At 31.0% G+C, this 21,686-nt stretch overlaps 1 protein-coding gene across 1 annotated transcript in view; it reads right to left on the bottom strand.

Annotated features, from left to right (window-relative positions):
- slc39a8 (solute carrier family 39 member 8) overlaps positions 1-21,686 on the bottom strand; it is a 78,184-nt gene that overhangs the window by 18,724 nt on the left and 37,774 nt on the right. Inside the window, exon 2 of the mRNA XM_084144630.1 lies at positions 5,209-5,371. Within this exon, the coding sequence (XP_084000756.1) occupies positions 5,209-5,371 (163 nt within the window). The remainder of the gene's footprint in view (positions 1-5,208; positions 5,372-21,686) is intronic.

Raw genomic sequence — 21,686 nt, 5'->3', positions numbered from 1 at the left:
GGGTACTTTGGGTAATAATGGTATCATATGACAGTATTAGGTTATAGGGTACTTTGGGTAATAATGGTATCATATGACAGTATTAGGTTATAGGGTACTTTGGGTAATAATGGTATCCTATGACAGTATTAGGTTATAGGGTACTTTGGGTAATAATGGTATCCTATGACAGTATTAGGTTATAGGGTACTTTGGGTAATAATGGTATCCTATGACAGTATTAGGTTATAGGGTACTTTGGGTAATAATGGTATCATATGACAGAATTAGGGCACATTGGGGTTTCTTTGATCACACACAGGAACTGCTCCCTGCAGGAATGTGTACCTGAAACCTTGTTGCTATCATCAGCTAGCTATCAGTGAGCGCGCGTGTGTGTTTGTGTGTGTGTGTATGTGTATTTGCGTGTGTGTATGCGTGCATGTGTGTGTGTATATGTACGTGTGTGCACGTGAGTGTGTGCTCTCTCACCAACCCAGATAATCATCTCATTCCTTCATGCTCTGTCCCCAAGAACAATGAGGTTGATTATAGAGCTGAGCCTCAGGTCCGTATGGAACAACCTCTAGTTTACGGTTCATATAGCACAGGTGCATCAAGCTTTACTTCAGGTGCATTGGCTGTTTGGATACATTAGGCAGTTTGTCAATTGGGGGGGTGCCGGAACAAACATTTAGCCCGAGAGGGGGGGGGGGGGGGGTGACCTGGGGGACTCTGAGGTACCAGAACCCATGAAAAAAAAAAACATCTTTATAATATAGCGTTCCATGCATTATCATCGCTTTTGCATATCGGCACAGAGCAGTAGAGTAGAGGCGCTTACAGAAGTTGGGGGATTTAAAAAAAATGTTTTACTTTGTAAAACAATGACGTTCGCTCAATAGGCCTATTTGGAAGTTGATAACTTGGTAGCCTACAGACAGATTAGTATTCTCTTTTCGGCAGGATCCATTTGCTTTCCAACTTGTTTTGGCTGCACGCTGTTCACTGACAGATTTGCTGCGCGTTCCCGACTGTAGGCTACGCCTTGTGATTGGGCTACACACAATCCGCAGCCAGGCCTCTGTGGCTAAATGATAGGCTTACTCCTGGTGTAGTATTCAGAATTTTTGCATTTCTTTCTGAACAGATAGCAGTAATTCTATAAATTTGGCAAATGTATTTCAATTTATCAGGGGTCGCTGTGGCACCTCCAGCACCCTTCCCATGGCTATGATTCTAAATAAATGATGAAGTGCAACGCTGGAGAGATGAGAGTTGCAGGCTCATGTCTATCAGAGCAGAGAAGAAGAGAGATCATAGAAAGTGAATCTCATTCTAGTTCTGTGAGAGATACAGGTGAGCTTCTCTCTCTCACAACAGCAATGGCCACGGGTTGGTCAATATAAATAATAATATGTCATTTAGCAGACGCTTTTATCCAAAGCGACTTACAGTCATGCGTGCAGAATTTTTTTTGTGTATGGGTGGTCCCGGGGATCGAACCCACTACCCTGGCATTACAAGCGCCGTGCTCTACCAGCTGAGCTACAGAGGACCACACTATAGGCTACAATGTCGCGTAAACCATAAACCCGGGAAAGCCATAAATATCAGGCACGTTTTCACATTATGTTTTTTAGGGGGCAGGAGAATTACAGGAGTCAACTTGAATTAACTCTGATTGTGTTTATTAGAATTTTTACATGTACCAGATCCTGGCAAATGGGCTCCAGAACGAAACAGTCCAAAACTAAGAGGTGCCAGATCCTGTTCTGGGATGATCCGGCTAACTAAGAGGTGCCAGATCCTGTTCTGGGATGATCCGGCTAACTAAGAGGTGCCAGATCCTGTTCTGGGATGATCCGGCTAACTAAGAGGTGCCGGATCCTGTTCTGGGATGATCCGGCTAACTAAGAGGTGCCAGATCCTGTTCTGGGATGATCCGGCTAACTAAGAGGTGCCGGATCCTGTTCTGGGATGATCCAGCTCAAATCAAACACTTTGTAGTTAATGGTAGGTAACATGGTAGGTAACATGGTAGGTATTGTAGGTAATGGTAGGTAACATGGTAGGTAATGGTAGGGACCATGGTAGGTAATGAAGGTAACATGGTCGTTAATGGTAGGGACCATGGTAGGTAATATGGTAGGGACCATTGTAGGTAATGGTAGGGACCATGGTAGGTAATGGTAGGGACCATGGTAGGTAATGTAGGTAACATGGTAGTTAATGGTAGGTAACGTGGTAGGTAATGGTAGGTAACAAGGTAGGTAACTGGCTTCAGTACCGTGGGTTTTTTATATGGTACTCATCATGATAGGTAACAGGCTTCAGGGCCGTGGGTTAGTATGGTACTCATCATGGTAGGTAACAGGCTTCAGGGCCGTGGGTTAGTATGGTACTCACCATGGTAGGTAACAGGCTTCAGGGCCGTGGGTTAGTATGGTACTCACCATGGTAGGTAACAGGCTTCAGGGCCGTGGGTTAGTATGGTACTCACCATGGTAGGTAACAGGCTTCAGGGCCGTGGGTTAGTATGGTACTCACCATGGTAGGTAACAGGCTTCAGGGCCGTGGGTTAGTATGGTACTCACCATGGTAGGTAACAGGCTTCAGGGCCGTGGGTTAGTATGGTACTCACCATGGTAGGTAACAGGCTTCAGGGCCGTGGGTTAGTATGGTACTCACCATGGTAGGTAACAGGCTTCAGTACCGTGGGTTAATAAGGTACTCACCATGGTAGGTAACAGGCTTCAGGGCCGTGGGTTAGTATGGTACTCACCATGGTAGGTAACAGGCTTCAGGGCCGTGCGTTAGTATGGTACTCACCATGGTAGGTAACAGGCTTCAGGGCCGTGGGTTAGTATGGTACTCACCATGGTAGGTAACAGGCTTCAGGGCCGTGGGTTAGTATGGTACTCACCATGGTAGGTAACAGGCTTCAGGGCCGTGGGTTAGTATGGTACTCACCATGGTAGGTAACAGGCTTCAGGGCCGTGGGTTAGTATGGTACTCACCATGGTAGGTAACAGGCTTCAGTACCGTGGGTTAGTATGGTACTCACCATGGTAGGTAACAGGCTTCAGGGCCGTGGGTTAGTATGGTACTCACCATGGTAGGTAACAGGCTTCAGGGCCGTGGGTTAGTATGGTACTCACCATGGTAGGTAACAGGCTTCAGGGCCGTGGGTTAGTATGGTACTCACCATGGTAGGTAACAGGCTTCAGGGCCGTGGGTTAGTATGGTACTCACCATGGTAGGTAACAGGCTTCAGGGCCGTGGGTTAGTATGGTACTCACCATGGTAGGTAACAGGCTTCAGTACCGTGGGTTAGTATGGTACTCACCATGGTAGGTAACAGGCTTCAGGGCCGTGGGTTAGTATGGTACTCACCATGGTAGGTAACAGGCTTCAGTACCGTGGGTTAGTATGGTACTCACCATGGTAGGTAACAGGCTTCAGGGGCGTGGGTTAGTATGGTACTCACCATGGTAGGTAACAGGCTTCAGGGCCGTGGGTTAGTATGGTACTCACCATGGTAGGTAACAGGCTTCAGTACCGTGGGTTAGTATGGTACTCACCATGGTAGGTAACAGGCTTCAGTACCGTGGGTTAATAGGGTACTCACCATGGTAGGTAACAGGCTTCAGGGCCGTGCGTTAGTATGGTACTCACCATGGTAGGTAACAGGCTTCAGTACCGTGGGTTAGTATGGTACTCACCATGGTAGGTAACAGGCTTCAGGGCCGTGGGTTAGTATGGTACTCACCATGGTAGGTAACAGGCTTCAGGGCCGTGGGTTAGTATGGTACTCACCATGGTAGGTAACAGGCTTCAGGGCCGTGGGTTAGTATGGTACTCACCATGGTAGGTAACAGGCTTCAGGGCCGTGGGTTAGTATGGTACTCACCATGGTAGGTAACAGGCTTCAGTACCGTGGGTTAGTAGGGTACTCACCATGGTAGGTAACAGGCTTCAGTACCGTGGGTTAGTATGGTACTCACCATGGTAGGTAACAGGCTTCAGTACCGTGGGTTAGTATGGTACTCACCATGGTAGGTAACAGGCTTCAGGGCCGTGGGTTAGTATGGTACTCACCATGGTAGGTAACAGGCTTCAGGGCCGTGGGTTAGTATGGTACTCACCATGGTAGGTAACAGGCTTCAGGGCCGTGGGTTAGTATGGTACTCACCATGGTAGGTAACAGGCTTCAGGGCCGTGGGTTAGTATGGTACTCACCATGGTAGGTAACAGGCTTCAGTACCGTGGGTTAGTATGGTACTCACCATGGTAGGTAACAGGCTTCAGGGCCGTGGGTTAGTATGGTACTCACCATGGTAGGTAACAGGCTTCAGTACTGTGGGTTAGTATGGTACTCACCATGGTAGGTAACAGGCTTCAGGGCCGTGGGTTAGTATGGTCCTCACCATGGTAGGTAACAGGCTTCAGGGCCGTGGGTTAGTATGGTACTCACCATGGTAGGTAACAGGCTTCAGGGCCGTGGGTTAGTATGGTACTCACCATGGTAGGTAACAGGCTTCAGTACCGTGGGTTAGTATGGTACTCACCATGGTAGGTAACAGGCTTCAGGGCCGTGGGTTAGTATGGTACTCACCATGGTAGGTAACAGGCTTCAGGGCCGTGGGTTAGTATGGTACTCACCATGGTAGGTAACAGGCTTCAGTACCGTGGGTTAGTATGGTACTCACCATGGTAGGTAACAGGCTTCAGGGCCGTGGGTTAGTATGGTACTCACCATGGTAGGTAACAGGCTTCAGGGCCGTGGGTTAGTATGGTACTCACCATGGTAGGTAACAGGCTTCAGTACCGTGGGTTAATAGGGTACTCACCATGGTAGGTAACAGGCTTCAGTACCGTGGGTTAGTATGGTACTCACCATGGTAGGTAACAGGCTTCAGGGCCGTGGGTTAGTATGGTACTCACCATGGTAGGTAACAGGCTTCAGGGCCGTGGGTTAGTATGGTACTCACCATGGTAGGTAACAGGCTTCAGGGCCGTGGGTTAGTATGGTACTCACCATGGTAGGTAACAGGCTTCAGGGCCGTGGGTTAGTATGGTACTCATCATGGTAGGTAACAGGCTTCAGGGCCGTGGGTTAGTATGGTACTCACCATGGTAGGTAACAGGCTTCAGGGCCGTGGGTTAGTATGGTACTCACCATGGTAGGTAACAGGCTTCAGGGCCGTGGGTTAGTATGGTACTCACCATGGTAGGTAACAGGCTTCAGGGCCGTGGGTTTTTTATATGGGCAGGAGGGCAGCAGCACCTGGGTCAACACAGCAGGACAGATCCTCTCCAGATGCTCCACTGTCAGCTGACTGGCGTTAGTCAACTCGTAGTGGGACAAGATCTGGCCCACAGAGAGACACTGCATGAGACAGACAGAGAGGGACTGCATTAGTAGTGGGACTGGGTCTGAGTCCCAAAGGGCACCCTATTCCATATATAGTGCACTACTTTTGACCACGGCTCATATGGCTCAGGTCAAAATTAGTGCACTATATAGGGAATAGGGTGCCCCTTTGGGACACACACAATATCTGCCCAACAGAGACACACTGCAGGGGATAGACAGAGAGGGGCTCATATTACTGTCAACATTAGGATGTAACACAGCCTGGGACCATTTAGCCATGTTTTATATTTATGACTATGATGTAATGGAATAATAGTTGTAAACATGGTGAGGGATGATTCAAGATGCAGCAGTGATTGTGATTGCATTAATAAGACATTAATACGATTCAACTCTCCACAATCCAACATATTCATGTATTTATATTTATTAGCCTGACCGCTCAAAATATATGGAAGCCCCAAAAAAGAAGATCTGACTAAGAGTAATGAGATAGTAAGTAATAATTATGAAATAGTGAGTAATAATTATGAGATAGTAAGTTATAATTATGAGATATGAGATAGTAAGTTATAATTATGAGATAGTGAGTCATAATTATGAGAATGTAAGTTATAATTATGAGATAGTGAGTCATAATTATGAGAATGTAAGTTATAATTATGAGATAGTGAGTCATAATTATGAGATAGTAAGTTATAATTATGAGATAGTGAGTCATAATTATGAGATAGTAAGTTATAATTATGAGATAGTGAGTCATAATTATGAGATAGTAAGTTATAATTATGAGATATGAGATAGTAAGTTATAATTATGTGATAGTGAGTCATAATTATGAGAATGTAAGTTATAGTTATGAGATAGTGAGTCATAATTATGAGAATGTAAGTTATAATTATGAGAATGTAAGTTATAATTATGAGATAGTGAGTCATAATTATGAGATAGTAAGTTATAATTATGAGATAGTGAGTCATAATTATGAGATAGTAAGTTATAATTATGAGATAGTGAGTTATAATTATGAGATAGTAAGTTATAATTATGAGATATGAGATAGTAAGTTATAATTATGAGATAGTGAGTCATAATTATGAGAATGTAAGTTATAATTATGAGATAGTGAGTCATAATTATGAGAATGTAAGTTATAATTATGAGATAGTGAGTCATAATTATGAGATAGTAAGTTATAATTATGAGATAGTGAGTCATAATTATGAGATAGTAAGTTATAATTATGAGATAGTGAGTCATAATTATGAGATAGTAAGTTATAATTATGAGATAGTGAGTCATAATTATGAGATAGTAAGTTATAATTATGATATAGTGTGTAATAATTATGAGATAGTAAGTTATAATTATGATATAGTGTGTAATAATTATGAGATAGTGAGTCATAATTATGAGAATGTAAGTTATAATTATGAGATAGTGAGTCATAATTGTGAGATAGTAAGTTATAATTATGAGATAGTGTGTAATAATTATGAGATAGTAAGTTATAATTATGATATATGAGATAGTAAGTTATAATTATGAGATAGTGAGTCATAATTATGAGAATGTAAGTTATAATTTTGAGATAGTGAGTCATAATTATGAGATAGTAAGTTATAATTATGAGATAGTGAGTCATAATTATGAGATAGTAAGTTATAATTATGAGATAGTGAGTCATAATTATGAGATAGTAAGTTATAATTATGAGATAGTGAGTCATAATTATGAGATAGTAAGTTATAATTATGAGATAGTGTGTAATAATTATGAGATAGTAAGTTATAATTATGATATAGTGTGTAATAATTATGAGATAGTAAGTTATAATTATGATATAGTGTGTAATAATTATGAGATAGTAAGTCATAATTGTGAGATAGTAAGTGATAATTATGAGATAATAAGTTATAATTACGATATAGTGAGTCATAATTATGAGATAGTAAGTTATAATTATGAGATATGAGATAATAAGTTATAATTATTTGATATAAGTCATAATTATGAGATAGTAAGATAGTAAGTTATAACTATGAGATAGTAAGTCATAATTATGAGATAGTAAGATAGTAAGTTATAATTATGAGATAGTAAGTGATAATTATGAGATAGTAAGTTATAATTATGATATAGTGAGAAATAATTATGATATATGAGATAGTAAGTTATAATTATGAGATAGTAAGTGATAATTATGATATAGTGAGAAATAATTATGAGATAGTAAGTGATAATTATGAGATAATAAGTTATAATTATGATGAAGTGAGTCATACTTATGAGATAGTAAGTTATAATTATGAGATATGAGATAGTAAGTCATAATTATGAGATATGAGATAATAAGTTATAATTATGAGATATGAGATAGTAAGTTATAATTATGAGATAGTAAGTGATAATTATGAGATAATAAGTTATAATTATGATAAAGTGAGTCATAATTATGAGATAGTAAATTATAATTATGAGATAGTAAGTTATAATTATGATAAAGTGAGTCATAATTATGAGATAGTAAGTTATAACTATGAGATATGAGATAGTAAGTTATAATTATGAGATAGTAAGTGATAATTATGAGATAATAAGTTATAATTATGATAAAGTGTGTCATAATTATGAGATAGTAAGATATAATTATGAAATAGTAAGTTACAATTATGAGATAGTGAGTCATAATGATGAGATAGTAAATCATAATTATGAGATATGAGATTAGTACGTTATAATTATGAGATAGTAAGTCATAATTATGAGATAGTAAGTGATAATTATGAGATAATAAGTTATAATTATGATAAAGTGAGTCATAATTATGAGATAGTAAGTTATAACTATGAGATATGAGATAGTAAGATATAATTATGAAATAATAAGTTACAATTATGAGATAGTGAGTCATATTTATGAGATAGTAAGTTATAATTATGAGATAGTGAGTCATAATGATGAGATAGCAAGTCATAATTATGAGATATGAGATTAGTACGTTATAATTATGAGATAGTAAGTTATAATTATGAGATAGTGAGACATAATTATTATATAGTAATTTATAATTATGAGATATGAGATAGTAAGTCATAATTATGAGATATGTGATAGTAAGTTATAATTATGAGATAGTAAGTCATAATTATGAGATAGTAAGTCATAATTATGAGATATGAGATTAGTACGTTATAATTATGATATAGTAATTTATAATTATGAGATATGAGATAGTAAGTCATAATTATGAGATAGTAAGTTATAATTATGATATAGTGAGATAGTAAGTTATAATTATGAGATAGTAAGTCATAATTATGAGATAGTAAGTTATAATTATGATATAGTGAGTCATAATTATGAGAGAGTAAGTTATAATTATGAGATGGTGAGTCATAATTATGAGATAGTAAGTTATAATTATGAGATAGTAAGTCATAATAATGAGAATGTAAGTTATAATTATGAGATAGTGAGTCATAATTATGAGATAGTGAGTCATAATCATGAGATAGTAAGTTATAATTATGAGAATGTAAGTTATAATTATGAGATAGCAAGTTATAATGATGAGATAGTAAGTTATAATTATTAGATATGATATAGTAAGTTATAATTATGAGATACAGTGGGGGAAAAAAGTATTTAGTCAGCCACCAATTGTGCAAGTTCTCCCACTTAAAAAGATGAGAGAGGCCTGTAATTTTTATCATAGGTACACGTCAACTATGACAGACAAAATGAGAAAAGAAAATCCAGAAAATCACATTGTAGGATTTTTAATGAATTTATTTGCAAATTATGGTTGAAAATAAGTATTTGATCAATAACAAAAGTTTCTCAATACTTTGTTATATACCCTTTGTTGGCAATGACACAGGTCAAACGTTTTCTGTAAGTCTTCACAAGGTTTTCACACACTGTTGCTGGTATTTTGGCCCATTCCTCCATGCAGATCTCCTCTAGAGCAGTGATGTTTTGGGGCTGTCCCTGGGCAACACGGACATTCAACTCCCTCCAAAGATTTTCTATGGGGTTGAGATCTGGAGACTGGCTAGGCCACTCCAGGACCTTGAAATGCTTCTTACGAAGCCACTCCTTCGTTGCCCGGGCGGTGTGTTTGGGATCATTGTCATGCTGAAAGACCCAGCCACGTTTCATCTTCAATGCCCTTGCTGATGGAAGGAGGTTTTCACTCAAAATCTCACGATACATGGCCCCATTCATTCTTTCCTTTACACGGATCAGTCGTCCTGGTCCCTTTGCAGAAAAACAGCCCAAAAGCATGATGTTTCCACCCCCATGCTTCACAGTAGGTATGGTGTTCTTTGGATGCAACTCAGCATTCTTTGTCCTCCAAACACGACGAGTTGAGTTTTTACCAAAAAGTTCTATTTTGGTTTCATCTGACCATATGACATTCTCCCAATCCTCTTCTGGATCATCCAAATGCACTCTAGCAAACTTCAGACGGGCCTGGACATGTACTGGCTTAAGCAGGGGGACACGTCTGGCACTGCAGGATTTGAGTCCCTGGCGGCGTAGTGTGTTACTGATGGTAGGCTTTGTTACTTTGGTCCCAGCTCTCTGCAGGTCATTCACTAGGTCCCCCCGTGTGGTTCTGGGATTTTTGCTCACCGTTCTTGTGATCATTTTGACCCCACGGGGTGAGATCTTGCGTGGAGCCCCAGATCGAGGGAGATTATCAGTGGTCTTGTATGTCTTCCATTTCCTAATAATTGCTCCCACAGTTGATTTCTTCAAACCAAGCTGCTTACCTATTGCAGATTCAGTCTTCCCAGCCTGGTGCAGGTCTACAATTTTGTTTCTGGTGTCCTTTGACAGCTCTTTGGTCTTGGCCATAGTGGAGTTTGGAGTGTGACTGTTTGAGGTTGTGGACAGGTGTCTTTTATACTGATAACAAGTTCAAACAGGTGCCATTAATACAGGTAACGAGTGGAGGACAGAGGAGCCTCTTAAAGAAGGTACAGGTCTGTGAGAGCCAGAAATCTTGCTTGTTTGTAGGTGACCAAATACTTATTTTCCACCATAATTTGCAAATAAATTCATTAAAAATCCTACAATGTGATTTTCTGGATTTTCTTTCCTCAGTTTGACTGTCATAGTTGACGTGTACCTATGATGAAAATTACAGGCATCTCTCATCTTTTTAAGTGGGAGAACTTGCACAATTGGTGGCTGACTAAGTACTTTCTTTCCCCACTGTATGTGATAGTAAGTAATAATAATGAGATATGAGATTAGTACGTTATAATTATGAGATAGTAAGTCATAAGTATGAGATAGTAAGTCATAATTATGAGATATGAGATTAGTACGTTATAATTATGAGATAGTAAGTCATAAGTATGAGATAGTAAGTCATAATTATGATATAGTGAGTCATAATTATGAGATAGTAAGTCATAATTATGAGATATGACATAGTAAGTAATAATTATGAGATAGTAAGTAATAATTATGAGATAGTAAGTTATAATTATGATATAGTGAGATAGTAAGTTCAATTATGAGATATTAAATCATAATTATGAGAATGTAAGTTATAATTATAAGATATGAGATAATAAGTTATAATTATGAGATATGAGACAGTAAGTAATAATTATGAGATAGTAAGTAATAATTATGAGATAGTAAGTTATAATTATGAGATATGAGATAGTAAGTTATAATTTTGAGATAGTAAGTAACAATTATGAGATATGAGATAGTAGGTTAAATTATGAGATAGTAAGTCATAATTATGAGATAGTAAGTCATAATTATGATATAGGGAGATAGTAAGTTAAATTATGAGATAGTAAGTCATAAATATGAGATAGTAAGTTATAATTATGATATAGTGTGTCATAATTATGAGATAGTAAGTTATAATTCTAAGATTTGAGATAGTAAGTTATAATATTAAGATATGAGATAGTAAGTTATAATTATGAGATAGTGAGTCATAATTATGAGATAGTAATTATAATTATGAGATATGAGATAGTAAGTCATAATATTAAGATATGAGATAGTAAGTTATAATTTTGAGATAGTAAGTAACAATTATGAGATATGAGATAGTAGGTTAAATTATGAGATAGTAAGTCATAATTATGAGATATGAGATAGTAAGTTATAATTATGAGATATGGATAATAAGTTATAATTATGAGATATGAGATAGTAAGTTATATTTATGAGATAGTAAGTCATAATTATGAGATAGTAAGTTACAATTATGATATAGGGAGATAGTAAGTTATAATTATGAGATATGAGATAATAAGTTATAATTATGAGATATGAGATAGTAAGTTATGATTATGAGATAGTAAGTTATAATTATGATATTGTGAGATAGTAAGTTATAATGATAAGATAGTAAGTCATAATTATGAGATAGTAAGTTATAATTATAATATAGTAAGATAGTAAGTTATAATTATGAGATAGTAAGTGATAATTATGAGATAGTAAGTTATAGTTATGATATAGTGAGTCATAATTATGAGATAATAAGTTATAATTATGATATAGTGAGTCATAATTATGAGATAGTAAGTCATAATTATGAGATATGAGATAGTAAGTTATAATTATGAGATAGTAAGTTATAATTATGAGATACGAGATAGTAAGTAATAATTACGAGATATGAGATAGTAAGTTATAATTATGAGATAGTGAGTCATAATTATGAGATAGTAAGTTATAATTATGAGATACGAGATAGTAAGTAATAATTACGAGATATGAGATAATAAGTTATAATTATGAGATAGTGAGTCATAATTATGAGATAGTAAGTTATAATGATGAGATAGTAAGTCATAATTATGAGATATTAAGTTATAATTATGATATAGTGAGTAATAATTATTAGATATTGAGTCATAATTATGAGATAGTAAATTATAATTATGATATGGTGAGTCATAATTATGAGATAGTAAGTTATAATGATGAGATAGTAAGTCATAATTATGAGATATGAGATTAGTAAGTTATAATTATGACATATTAAGTTATGATTATTATATATGAGATAGTAAGTTATGATTATTAGATATGAGATTAGTAAGTTATAATTATGAGATAGTAAGTTATAATTAAGAGATATGAGATAGTAAGTTATAATTATGAGATATGAGATTAGTAAATTATAATTATGAGATAGTAAGTTATGATTATTATATATGAGATAGTAAGTTATGATTATTAGATATGAGATTAGTAAGTTATGATTATGAGATAGTAAGTCATAATTATGAGATAGTAAGTTATGATTATTAGATATGAGATAGTAAGTTATTATTATTAGATTAGTAAGTTATAATTATGAGATAGTAAGTTATGATTATTAGATATGAGATAGTAAGTTATGATTATTAGATATGAGATTAGTAAGTTATAATTATGAGATAGTAAGTTATGATTATTAGATATGAGATAGTAGGTTATGATTATTAGATATGAGATTAGTAAGTTATAATTATGAGATAGTAAGTTATAAATATGAGATAGTAAGTCATAATTATGAGATAGTAAGTTATAAATATGATATAGTGAGTCATAATTATGAGATAGTAAGTTATAATGATGCGATAGTAAGTTATAATCATGAGATAGTAAGTTATAATGATGAGATAGTAAGTTATAATTATGAGATATGAGATAGTAAGTTATAATTATGAGATAGTAAGTTATAATTATGAGATAGTAAGTAATAATTATGAGATATGAGATAGTGAGTTATAATTATGAGATAGTGAGTCATAACTATGAGATAGTAAGTTATAATTATGAGATATGATATAGTAAGTTATAATTATGAGATATGAGATAGTAAGTTATAATTATTAGATAGTAAGTCGTAATTATGAGATAGTAAGTTATAATTATGATATGGTGAGTCATAATTATGAGATAGTAAGTTATAATGATGAGATAGTAAGTCATAATTATGAGATAGTAAGTTATAATTATAATATAGTAAGATAGTAAGTTATAATTATGAGATAGTAAGTGATAATTATGAGATAGTAAGTTACAGTTATGATATAGTGAGTCATAATTATGAGATAGTAAGTTATAATGATGAGATAGTAATTCATTATTATGAGATAGTAAGTAATAATGATGAGATAGTACGTCATAATAATGAGATAGTAATTTATAATGATGAGATAGTGAGAAATAATTATGAGATAGTGAGTCATAATTATGAGATTGTAAGTTATAATTATTATATAGTGAGTCATAATTATGAGATAGTAAGTTATAATTATGATATAGTGAGATAGTAAGTTATAATTATGAGATAGTAAGTGATAATTATGAGATAGTAAGTTATAATTATGAGATAGTAAGTCATAATTATGAGATAGTAAGTTATAATTATGATATGGTGAGTCATAATTATGAGATAGTAAGTCATAATTATGAGATAGAAGATAGTAAGTTATCATTATGAGATATGAGATAGTAAGTCATAATTAAGAGATATGAGATAGTAAGTTATAATTATGAGATAGTGAGTCATAATTATGAGATAGTAAGTTATAATGATGAGATAGTAAGTCATAATTATGAGATAGTAAGTTATAATTATGATATAGTGAGATAGTAAGTGATAATTATGAGATAGTAAGTGATAATTATGAGATAGTAAGTTATAGTTATGATATAGTGAGTCATAATTATGAGATATTAAGTTATAATTATGACATATGAGATGGCAAGTAATAATTAAGAGATGAGATAGTAAGTTATAATCATGAGTTAGTGATTCATAATTATGAGATAGTAATTCATAAAAATGAGATAGTGAGAAATAATTATGAGATATTGAGGCATAATTATGAGATTGTAAGTTATAATTATTATATAGTGAGTCATAATTTTGAGATAGTAAGTTATAATTATGATATAGTGAGATAGTAAGTTATAATTATGAGATAGTAAGTCATAATTATGAGATATTAAGTTATAATTATGATATAGTGAGTCATAGTTATGAGATATTAAGTTATAATTATGACATATGAGATGGCAAGTAATAATTAAGAGATGAGATAGTAAGTTATAATCATGAGATAGTTAGTCATAATTATGAGATAGTAAGTTATAATGATGAGATAGTGAGTCATAATTATGAGATAGTAAGTTATAATTATAATATATGATATAGTAAGTTATAATTATGAGATATGAGATAGTAAGTTATAATTATGAGATAGTAAGTCGTAATTATGAGATAGTAAGTCATAATTATGAGAAAGTGAGTCATAATTATGAGAGAGTAAGTTATAATTATGAGATAGTGAGTCATAATTATGAGATAGTAAGTTATAATTATGATATAGTGAGATAGTAAGTTATAATTATGAGATATGAGATAGTAAGTTATAATTATGAGATAGTAAGTTATAATTATGATATAGTGAGTCATAATTATGAGATAGTAAGTTATAATTATAATATATGATATAGTAAGTTATAATTATGAGATATGAGATAGTAAGTTATAATTATGAGATAGTAAGTCGTAATTATGAGATAGTAAGTCATAATTATGAGAAGGTGAGTCATAATTATGAGAGAGTAAGTTATAATTATGAGATAGTGAGTCATAATTATGAGATAGTAAGTTATAATTATGACATATGAGATAGTAAGTTATAATTATGAGATATGAGATAGTAAGTTTTAATTATGAGATAGTAAGTCATAATTATGAGATAGTAAGTCATAATTATGAGATAATAAGGTATAATTATGATATAGTGAGTCAATTATGAGATAGTAAGTCATAATTATGAGATATGAGATAGTAAGTTATAATTATGAGATATGAGATAGTTAGTTATAATTATGAGATAGTCAGTCATAATTATGAGATTTGAAGTTACAATTATGATATAGTGAGTCATAATTATGAGATATTAAGTTGTAATTATGACATATGAGATAGTAAGTTATAATTATGAGATAGTGAGTCATAACTATGAGATAGTAAGTTATAATTATGAGATATGATATAGTAAGTTATAATTATGAGATATGAGATAGTAAGTTATAATTATTAGATAGTAAGTCGTAATTATGAGATAGTAAGTTATAATTATAATATAGTAAGATAGTAAGTTATAATTATAATATAGTACGTGATAATTATGAGATAGTAAGTTATAGTTATGATATAGTGAGTCATAATTATGAGATAATAAGTTATAATTATGATATAGTGAGTCATAATTATGAGATAGTAAGTCATAATTATGAGATATGAGATAGTAAGTTATAATTATGAGATATGAGATAGTAAGTTATAATTATGAGATAGTAAGTCATAATTATGAGATAGTAAGTCATAATTATGAGATAATAAGTTATAATTATGATATAGTGAGTCATAATTATGAGATAATAAGTCATAATTATGAGATATGAGAAAGTAAGTTATAATTATGAGATATGAGATAGTTAGTTATAATTATGAGATAGTACGTCATAATAATGAGATAGTAAGTCATAATTATGAGATAATAAGTTATAATTATGATATAGTGAGTCATAATTATGAGAAATGAGATAGCAAGTTATAATTATGAGATATGAGATAGTTAGTTATAATTATGAGATAGTACGTCATAATAATGAGATAGTAATTTATAATGATGAGATAGTGAGAAATAATTGTGAGATAGTGAGTCATAATTATGATATAGTGAGATAGTAAGTTATAATTATGAGATAGTAAGTGATAATTATGAGATAGTAAGTTATAATTGTGAGATAGTAAGTCATAATTATGAGATAGTAAGTTATAATTATGATATAGTGAGTCATAATTATGATATAGTGAGTCATAATTATGAGATAGTAAGTCATAATTATGAGATAGGAGATAGTAAGTTATAATTATGAGATATGAGATAGTAAGTCATAATTAAGAGATATGAGATAGTAAGTTATAATTATGAGATAGTGAGTCATAATTATGAGATAGTAAGTTATAATGATGAGATAGTACGTCATAATAATGAGATAGTAATTTATAATGATTAGATAGTGAGAAATAATTATGAGATAGTGAGTCATAATTATGATATTGTACGTTATAATTATTATATAGTGAGTCATAATTATGAGATAGTAAATTATAATTATGATATAGTGAGATAGTAAGTTATAATTATGAGATAGTAAGTGATAATTATGAGATAGTAAGTTATAATTATGAGATAGTAAGTCATAATTATGAGATAGTAAGTCATAATTATGAGATAGTAAGTTATAATTATGATATAGTGAGTCATAATTATGAGATAGTAAGTCATAATTATGAGATAGAATATAGTAAGTTATAATTATGGGATATGAGATAGTAAGTCATAATTAAGAGATATGAGATAGTAAGTTATAATTATGAGATAGTAAGTGATAATTATGAGATAGTAAGTTATAGTTATGATATAGTGAGTCATAATTATGAGATAGTAAGTTATAATGATGAAATAGTAAGTCATTATTATGAGATAGTAAGTAATAATGATGAGATAGTACATCATGATTATGAGATAGTAATTTATAATGATGAGATAGTAAGTCATAATTATGAGATAGTAAGTAATAATGATGAGATAGTACGTCATAATAATGAGATAGTAATTTATAATGATTAGATAGTGAGAAATAATTATGAGATAGTGAGTCATAATTATGAGATTGTACGTTATAATTATTATATAGTGAGTCATAATTATGAGATAGTAAGTTATAATTATGATATAGTGAGATAGTAAGTTATAATTATGAGATAGTAAGTGATAATTATGAGATAGTAAGTTATAATTATGAGATAGTAAGTCATAATTATGAGATAGTAAGTCATAATTATGAGATAGTAAGTTATAATTATGATATAGTGAGTCATAATTATGAGATAGTAAGTCATAATTATGAGATAGAATATAGTAAGTTATAATTATGAGATATGAGATAGTAAGTTATAATTAAGAGATATGAGATAGTAAGTTATAATTATGAGATAGTAAGTGATAATTATGAGATAGTAAGTTATAGTTATGATATAGTGAGTAATAATTATGAGATAGTAAGTTATAATTATGATATAGTGAGTCATAATTATGAGATAGTAAGTTATAATTATAATATATGATATAGTAAGTTATAATCATGAGATATGAGATAGTAAGTTATAATTATCAGATAGTAAGTCATAATTATGAGATAGTAAGTCATAATTATGAGAAAGTGAGTCATAATTATGAGATAGTAAGTTACAATTATGAGATAGAGTCATAATTATGAGATAGTAAGTTATAATTATGACATATGAGATAGTAAGTTATAATTATGAGATATGAGATAGTAAGTTATAATTATCAGATAGTAAGTCATAATTATGAGATAGTAAGTCATAATTATGAGAAAGTGAGTCATAATTATGAGATAGTAAGTTACAATTATGAGATAGTGAGTCATAATTATGAGATAGTAAGTTATAATTATGACATATGAGATAGTAAGTTATAATTATGAGATATGAGATAGTAAGTTATAATTATGAGATAGTAAGTCATAATTATGAGATAGTAAGTCATAATTATGAGATAATAAGTTATAATTATGATATAGTGAGTCATAATTATGAGATAGTAAGTCATAATTATGAGATATGAGATAGTAAGTTATAATTATGAGATATCAGATAGTTAGTTATAATTATGAGATAGTGAGTCATAATTATGAGATTTGAAGTTACAATTATGATATAGTGAGTCATAATTATGAGATATTAAGTTATAATTATGACATATGAGATAGTAAGTTATAATTATGAGATAGTGAGTCATAACTACGAGATAGTAAGTTATAATTATGACATATGATATAGTAGGTTATAATTATGAGATATGAGATAGTAAGTTATAATTATTAGATAGTAAGTCATAATTATGAGATAGTAAGTTATAATTATATGGTGAGTCATAATTATGAGATAGTAAGTTATAATGATGAGATAGTAAGTTATAATTATGAGATAGTAAGTTATAGTTATGATATAGTGAGTCATAATTATGAGATAATAAGTTATAATTATGATATAGTGAGTCATAATTATGAGATAGTAAGTTATAATGATGAAATAGTAAGTCATTATTATGAGATAGTAAGTAATAATGATGAGATAGTACATCATGATTATGAGATAGTAATTTATAATGATGAGATAGTGAGAAATAATTATGAGATAGTGAGTCATAATTATGAGATTGTAAGTTATAATTATGATATAGTGAGATAGTAAGTTATAATTATGAGATAGTAAGTCATAATTATGAGATATTAAGTTATAATTATGATATAGTGAGTCATAGTTATGAGATATTAAGTTATAATTATGACATATGAGATGGCAAGTAATAATTAAGAGATGAGATAGTAAGTTATAATCATGAGATAGTGAGTCATAATTATGAGATAGTAAGTTATAATGATGAGATAGTAAGTCATATTTATGAGATAGTAAATTATAATTATGATATAGTGAGATAGTAAGTTATAATTATGATATAATGAGTCATAATTATGAGATAGTAAGTTATAATTATAATATATGATATAGTAAGTTATAATTATGAGATATGAGATAGTAAGTTATAATTATCAGATAGTAAGTCATAATTATGAGATAGTAAGTCATAATTATGAGAAAGTGAGTCATAATTATGAGATAGTAAGTTACAATTATGAGATAGTGAGTCATAATTATGAGATAGTAAGTTATAATTATGACATATGAGATAGTAAGTTATAATTATGAGATATGAGATAGTAAGTTATAATTATGAGATAGTAAGTCATAATTATGAGATAGTAAGTCATAATTATGAGATAATAAGTTATAATTATGATATAGTGAGTCATAATTATGAGCTAGTAAGTCATAATTATGAGATATGAGATAGTAAGTTATAATTATTAGATATCAGATAGTTAGTTATAATTATGAGATAGTGAGTCATAATTATGAGATTTGAAGTTACAATTATGATATAGTGAGTCATAATTATGAGATATTAAGTTATAATTATGACATATGAGATAGTAAGTTATAATTATGAGATAGTGAGTCATAACTACGAGATAGTAAGTTATAATTATGACATATGATATAGTAAGTTATAATTATTAGATATGAGATAGTAAGTTATAATTATTAGATAGTAAGTCGTAATTATGAGATAGTAAGTTATAATTATATGGTGAGTCATAATTATGAGATAGTAAGTTATAATGATGAGATAGTAAGTTATAATGATGGTCCTCTGTAGCTCAGCTGGTAGAGCACGGCGCTTATAACGCCAAGGTAGTGGGTTCGATCCCCGGGACCACCCATACACAAAAAAAATATGTATGCACGCATGACTTTAAGTCGCTTTGGATAAAAGCGTCTGCTAAATGGCATATTATTATTATTATTATAGATAGTAAGTCATATTTATGAGATAGTAAGTTATAATTATGATATAGTGAGATAGTAAGTTATAATTAGGAGATATGAGATAGTAGGTTATAATTATGAGATAGTAAGTTATAATTATGATATAGTGAGTCATAATTATGAGATAGTAAGTCATAATTATGAGATATGAGATAGTAAGTTATAATTATTAGATATGAGATAGTTAGTTATAATTATGAGATAGTGAGTCATAATTATGAGATTTGAAGTTACAATTATGATATAGTGAGTCATAATTATGAGATATTAAGTTGTAATTATGACATATGAGATAGTAAGTTATAATTATGAGATAGTGAGTCATAACTATGAGATAGTAAGTTATAATTATGAGATATGATATAGTAAGTTATAATTATGAGATATGAGATAGTAAGTTATAATTATTAGATAGTAAGTCGTAATTATGAGATAGTAAGCTATAATTATAATATAGTAAGATAGTAAGTTATAATTATAATATAGTACGTGATAATTATGAGATAGTAAGTTATAGTTATGATATAGTGAGTCATAATTATGAGATAATAAGTTATAATTATGATATAGTGAGTCATAATTATGAGATAGTAAGTCATAATTATGAGATATGAGATAGTAAGTTATAATTATGAGATATGAGATAGTAAGTTATAATTATGAGATAGTAAGTCATAATTATGAGATAGTAAGTCATAATTATGAGATAATAAGTTATAATTATGATATAGTGAGTCATAATTATGAGATAGTAAGTCATAATTATGAGATATGAGATAGTAAGTTATAATTATGAGATATGAGATAGTTAGTTATAATTATGAGATAGTACGTCATAATAATGAGATAGTAAGTCATAATTATGAGATAATAAGTTATAATTATGATATAGTGAGTCATAATTATGAGATAGTAAGTCATAATTATGAGAAATGAGATAGCAAGTTATAATTATGAGATATGAGATAGTTAGTTATAATTATGAGATAGTACGTCATAATAATGAGATAGTAATTTATAATGATGAGATAGTGAGAAATAATTATGAGATAGTGAGTCATAATTATGATATAGTGAGATAGTAAGTTATAATTATGAGATAGTAAGTGATAATTATGAGATAGTAAGTCATAATTATGAGATAGTAAGTTATAATTATGATATAGTGAGTCATAATTATGATATAGTGAGTCATAATTATGAGATAGTAAGTCATAATTATGAGATAGGAGATAGTAAGTTATAATTATGAGATATGAGATAGTAAGTCATAATTAAGAGATATGAGATAGTAAGTTATGATTATGAGATAGTGAGTCATAATTATGAGATATTAAGTTATAATGATGAGATAGTAAGTCATAATTATGAGATAGTAAGTAATAATGATGAGATAGTACGTCATAATAATGAGATAGTAATTTATAATGATTAGATAGTGAGAAATAATTATGAGATAGTGAGTCATAATTATGAGATTGTACGTTATAATTATTATATAGTGAGTCATAATTATGAGATAGTAAGTTATAATTATGATATAGTGAGATAGTAAGTTATAATTATGAGATAGTAAGTGATAATTATGAGATAGTAAGTTATAATTATGAGATAGTAAGTCATAATTATGAGATAGTAAGTCATAATTATGAGATAGTAAGTTATAATTATGATATAGTGAGTCATAATTATGAGATAGTAAGTCATAATTATGAGATAGAATATAGTAAGTTATAATTATGAGATATGAGATAGTAAGTCATAATTAAGAGATATGAGATA

Source organism: Coregonus lavaretus, assembly GCF_964263955.1.
Source record: "Coregonus lavaretus genome assembly, chromosome: 27".
Classification (NCBI taxonomy): Eukaryota; Metazoa; Chordata; class Actinopteri; order Salmoniformes; family Salmonidae; genus Coregonus; species Coregonus lavaretus.
This window is presented reverse-complemented; position numbering and strand designations above follow the sequence as displayed.